Consider the following 5460-nt stretch of genomic DNA (forward strand, 5'->3'; position numbering starts at 1 on the left):
CATCATCATTTGGCAAACTCCAAATGGAAAGCTGCACACTAATTGTAAAATGGTCATAGAGACAACTTCCTGGTCAATGAAGAGCAAGGTAAGTAGCCTGTTCAAACTGTGCCTTTATTTAGCTCGATACATTATATATTTGTTTTATGATGCACTTAGAATTGCACAGTAAGTCTAAGACGTAAATATTGAATGCAACATTGTTTTAAAATGTTAAAATAATACCTAGCCATGTTAGTATGAGTCCACTTGGATTTAAATAAACTCCGAAATGTTAAATTAATACTGATGATTTTACTGTGTCATTTATTTATTTTGTGTTAATTGTTCTTCACTGTTTATATCAGTCTGATTAAACAAAAGATGAAAAATTCATGGAAGACCATGCTTCATTTTTTAGGTAAGCTCTGATTTTATGTATCAAATTTATTTTAAGTATCCTATAAAATTAACTTATGGTAAGTTGCAGTATACTATGATTGATTAACTGTCTCTTGTAAATTATGTTTCTTCGCATTAAATCTCTCTAAACAGTTATAATCAAATATGTTGCTTCATGTGTTGTTCAGGCACATGTAGACTGTGTAAGAACACAAGAACACAACACTTTTTTCCACAAGCCATTCGTCTCCTAAATAAAAAGCGACTGTACTGATACACACAAACACATACATGCACACTCTCACTCAGATACAAAAAATTCAATCACCTCAATACAAATGGAACTTAACTGATAACAACAACCATCAGGAAATCTCACATACCAACCTGAAATTGCTTTTTGCACAATATTTATTACCAGCTATTTGCACATGGACTGTTTTTATATCTTTGCTACTAATTACAAGAAATGTTTACTGCTCTTATCTCACTACCGCAACTCATTATCAGAGTATTGGATTGTGTTGTTTGTTGTGTTGTCGCTCTCATTTGCACATTTGCACATGCACTTTATGTTGTCTTTTTGTATAGTACTTAGTTTTTTTTTTTTGTTGTAAATTTATAGTGTTAATGTTTCGACTTAGCTAGTCAGCTATTTAGGATTCTAAGTTAGCTTTTTTAGTTAGTTTTTTGTTAATTTATGTTGTTAATTTATGTTGTTTATATGTAGCATGTTGGTCCAGGAGGAACTCTGTTTAGTTTTACTGTGTACTAAACTGTATATGGTTAAAATGACAATAAAGGCCTACATGATTTGACTTTACTTAAATATTATGAATTTTTGTATAGGTATATGTATTTTGTCATTGCAGTGGATGCTGACCCGACAGGAAGGTAAGAATGTACATTTGTGTGTGAGAGACAGAGAGAGTCACTTAATATTCACAATTCTGCACTATTTTATACATTCATACTTTTAAATTATATTTACCTACTGTATATAAAAATGTTTTATTTTCCCATCCAGTCAATGTAGCCTTAGGAGGAATAGCAAAACAATCTTCTATATATGGAAACTATTATTCTGCTAACTTGGCTATTGATGACAACACAGCATCTAACTTCGGGTTAAACTCATGTGCATGTACAAATAATGACTACAACGCGTGGTGGAGAGTGGATTTGTTGGCAGTGTATGATATTAGCAATGTAATCATTACTAATAGAGGTGACTGCTGTCCAGAACGAATAAATGGTGCTGAGATTCACATCGGTAACTCCCTAATTAACAATGGCAACATTAACCCCAGGTGAGTTTTTTTTTTTTTAATAAATTATTTTATACAATTAAATTAAATAACAAATATTTTACCATATTAACATAAAGGTATAAATAATTACTCAGCAACTTTTAAATCCAACTTTGTTTATAGAAAATGTATAGCTGTATTAATTGACTATTTCTGATTTTCAAGCATATACTGTAGTACATCATTCAATGTGTGTAATACTGGCATGTAAGTCATCAAGCAATGAATTGTACTCATTTATACAGTACATTAGTGCTATTGAATCTGAATGTTCAGAAGGTGATGATTAATTTTCTGTAACAGCAGCTGTGACAATTCTTTCATCAACAAGACAAACCACAGGTTTATATGTTTGCACTCATTTTAATTTGGTAACATTTTATGTCATATTCATTCAATAAGAAATTGTTCTGATCCTTAAAATAAATATATTGATAATTATAATGATAAGTTTAGCGAAGATTGGCTTATTTATGAAGCTCCTGTTTTAAGTTTTCATAAAGAGAGCATCTTGTTTTACAGATAGTCCACAACATTAGATCTATCAACTGAAATAAAAGTATATCAAAGTATTTGTCATGCTAGAACTTTTACACAGTCTAGGTTGAAAAAGATTAATTTAGGATAGAGACTTTTTTATATAAAATATTAACCTTGGATTTAACTTAACTTTTAACCGTAAGATTAAATAACTCTCTCTCTCTCTCTCTCTCTTTCTCTCTCTCTCTGCAGGTGTGTTGTTATTTCTAGCATTGCTGCTGGTGCCTCTGAAAACTACACCTGCAATATGAGAGGTCGTTACGTGAACATCATCATTCCCAATATTAACCAGTTTGTTACTCTTTGTGAAGTACAAATCTATGGGGTTCCAGGTTACATTTTTACATTCAATTCACAATTTCGTAAAAAAAAAAAAAAAATAATACGTTTTATAACAGCTGCTAAAAATACACGTTTTACCTTTTTGTAGTGCCTGTAATTAAGAAGGTATTTTTGCAATTGAAGCTCACCAGTAGTGAGGATCTCAACAACCCTAAGATTAGGGATGAAGTTATTCAAAAGGTGTGAGTTTTGTGTGAATATACACTCGTTATCAGTTTATTAGGTATACACACTATGTAGTTACACTCATTATCTATTATTGATCGCAGCCCCTCTGTTGAGTTGCACAGCTTCTTGCTCCTCTGCTGTTTAATATTAATTCACACTGTTAGCTGGATTATTTTTACAAATCAGCATTGATTTAATAAATTGCTTTTACTTCCCATGCACATGTGATCCACCACTGCTGGGTTGAGAGTGGTACACTATCTCAATAATATTGTTGGTCATTGTTGGTCCAGTAGTGCTTCTTAATAAGAATATAACTATAAATGTAGATATTGATGACCGAAATACATAACATAAGATGACCTAAAGGTAGTAATCGATTAAGTGCATTATGATATATACTGCTTAAAAAAGTATTGGATAGCGCATATTGGTAATTTTTCTTCATAGATCAACTCTTCCAATGTCCAGTTATCAGTGTTTCAGATTCGTTGGACAAAGGAACCAGAACTGGAAACTGTAACTTAAAAGTAAGTAATAAATGTAAAAACACTTTAGTAAATGTAAAAGCACACCAAAGTTCAGCTCAAGTCAAGTTTGGTTCTGGAGAGAAAACCATTTGAACTTAAGCCCAACCTCTATAAATTGGGACCCACCCCCACAATTGCAGTGAGAATGTAGTGGGTATTAAAAGGATAGTAATAAAATTCTCTCTGTTAACCTACCATTTAAGGTTCATCACACTAGTTTGACAAGAACCTTTTTAGACACCTGCTGATGTCCTATTGGCCAATGGCAGCCATATATTTTTTAAGTAATTAAATTTGGTCATTATGATAATCCTCTTAGCTATATACAGTATAAAACGGCTTAACATAATGACCTAATTATAATTAGTTCTAAGTACTAATTATTGTTAGACAAATTAAGAAGGTACACTGGAACCTTGGATTGCAAGCATAATTTTTTTCCGAAAGCGTGCGTGTATACCAAAACTCTTGTATAAAAAACACCCTATAGGAAATAATGTAAGCTCTGACAATTCATTCCCCAATCCCAAAATATTAATCTATAAATAATTAATACAAAATATAAATAATTTTTACAAAAATAAAATAAATTAACCTGTACTTTACTTTTGAGAAGAATTGTGGCTGTAGTGATTGAGGGGGCTGCTGTATTGGGGCCACTTAATCTTATCAGTTTGATTTATACACATTCACATTTCATACAAACTTTAATAATTCTTTTGATTGTGTAAAGCTGCTTGAAGACAATTTTTATACACACATACTCAAGCAATATTTATGAGGGTGTTTCATCCCGATGCACTGAGAAGGAACACTGATAATGGAAAGTGGGATTAGAGGGTCAGGGGCCGGCTTACGTTGGGCCATTTTTAGGCACTTCGGGCATCGCTGACAGAAACTCCTCGCTTGGGCTTACAAACCTGGCTAGTGAAATCTGTCTCTAATTTTTTGCCTTGGTGTTTTTTTCTCTGAGATGACCATCAAGTAGGTGCATGTGCACACGGTGTATTTTTTTTCCCTGTGGGACGACTAGCAGATCCCTGGGTTCTCCTCTTCTCTCTGTGTGATAGTATAGAAGTCCTTTTTTATTAGAAAATATGATGTCAGATTTCCCCTGTCAGATTAATCGAAAGAAATTAATCTGAGAGTTTTCCTCACTTACCGCTTCTGCATCTGCTTTTTCCTCCGCCTTTCCTCCTTCTCTTTCTTTTCCAGTCATGTTCCAGGCCAGTCTCTTCCTAGTAACAAAGAGACTGGGAGTTTGGGCATGATCCCCGCTATCAAACTGTGTTTTCCCCTCTCATCCTCCACCGTAAAACGTGCCACTGGGACTCCCCTTGGCTGTCATGTACACAAGTGATAGGGAGGGGACGGGGTGATGGACGTGCTGAAGTGATGGCACTCCTTGCGTCTATGAGCACTAGGAGTGGGGCACCACCGACTCTGACCCAGTGGGTGGGAGAAGGGAGATTATTTATGTCTGGCTGACTTTCGGCCCAAAGGCTCTGGGAGGAGGTTGAACAAGAGAGATCTGGTTCTGTAGACATGGCATGTCTGAATGGGGTATTTGGGTGAATGAATTGCACTGGTGTGGAGGTATATATCTTTGTGGGCTTTTTTCTGAAAGTTTTTTTTTGGCCCTAAAGGGAGTGTGGCTAATGCACATTCCAGCACTTCGGTCATTTGACCGTGAGGAACAGGCTCGCATGTCTACGGCATTTCTCTCTTCTTTTGCTTGTTTAATTTAGTTCTTGACGAAGGAAAAAAACACACAGAAAACTCTCAGCCATAATAGGATCCGCTACTTCAGGTTGCGGTTGAGGAGTAGGGAGTTGTGCAGATGTGACAGTCCCCGGTGTACAATCCATGCTCGGGCTAGCAACGCAACATGTAAGCCGGAGCAGTAAAAGCTTGTCGGTAGCTATCCAATGTGCAAACTGATGTTGACGTACAGTGTTTTCTGCACGAGAAAGAAGATGCTTCTCTATTGTGCGCACTGGATATGAAACATAAACTACCTGAAACAGTAATGGAAAAATTAATGGAAAAATTAATGGGAAAAAAGGTTGTAAAGTTTTTCTAAAGTTACGTAGTAGGAGAGGGGAATTGCACGGTCTGTCCGCTGTGCTTTGGTAAGCTTCTCTGGCGCCAGGAGAGACAGTCAAACACACACACACACACACACACAC

The 5460-nt window shown here is 35.3% G+C and overlaps 1 protein-coding gene across 1 annotated transcript; it reads left to right on the plus strand.

Annotated features, from left to right (window-relative positions):
• Positions 1-351: 351 nt before the first annotated feature.
• LOC128508394 (fucolectin-like) lies at positions 352-3269 on the plus strand. The gene is made up of 6 exons (XM_053479716.1): positions 352-400; positions 1231-1275; positions 1409-1691; positions 2424-2563; positions 2662-2753; positions 3192-3269. The coding sequence occupies exons 1-6, from the start codon at positions 364-366 to the stop codon at positions 3267-3269; spliced, it is 675 nt and encodes a 224-aa protein (XP_053335691.1). The 5' UTR covers positions 352-363.
• Positions 3270-5460: the final 2191 nt, after the last annotated feature.

This window comes from Clarias gariepinus, chromosome 20, assembly GCF_024256425.1.
Source record: "Clarias gariepinus isolate MV-2021 ecotype Netherlands chromosome 20, CGAR_prim_01v2, whole genome shotgun sequence".
Classification (NCBI taxonomy): Eukaryota; Metazoa; Chordata; class Actinopteri; order Siluriformes; family Clariidae; genus Clarias; species Clarias gariepinus.

Excerpts from the sequence above, each read along its gene's own strand:
- LOC128508394 (XM_053479716.1), top strand. The coding sequence starts at position 364 with ATGAAAAATTCATGGAAGACCATGCTTCATTTTTTAG. Across the intron at positions 1,692-2,423 it reads AATGGCAACATTAACCCCAG|GTGTGTTGTTATTTCTAGCA; the intron begins GTGAGTTTTTTT and ends CTCTCTCTGCAG. Across the intron at positions 2,754-3,191 it reads GGGATGAAGTTATTCAAAAG|ATCAACTCTTCCAATGTCCA; the intron begins GTGTGAGTTTTG and ends TTTTCTTCATAG.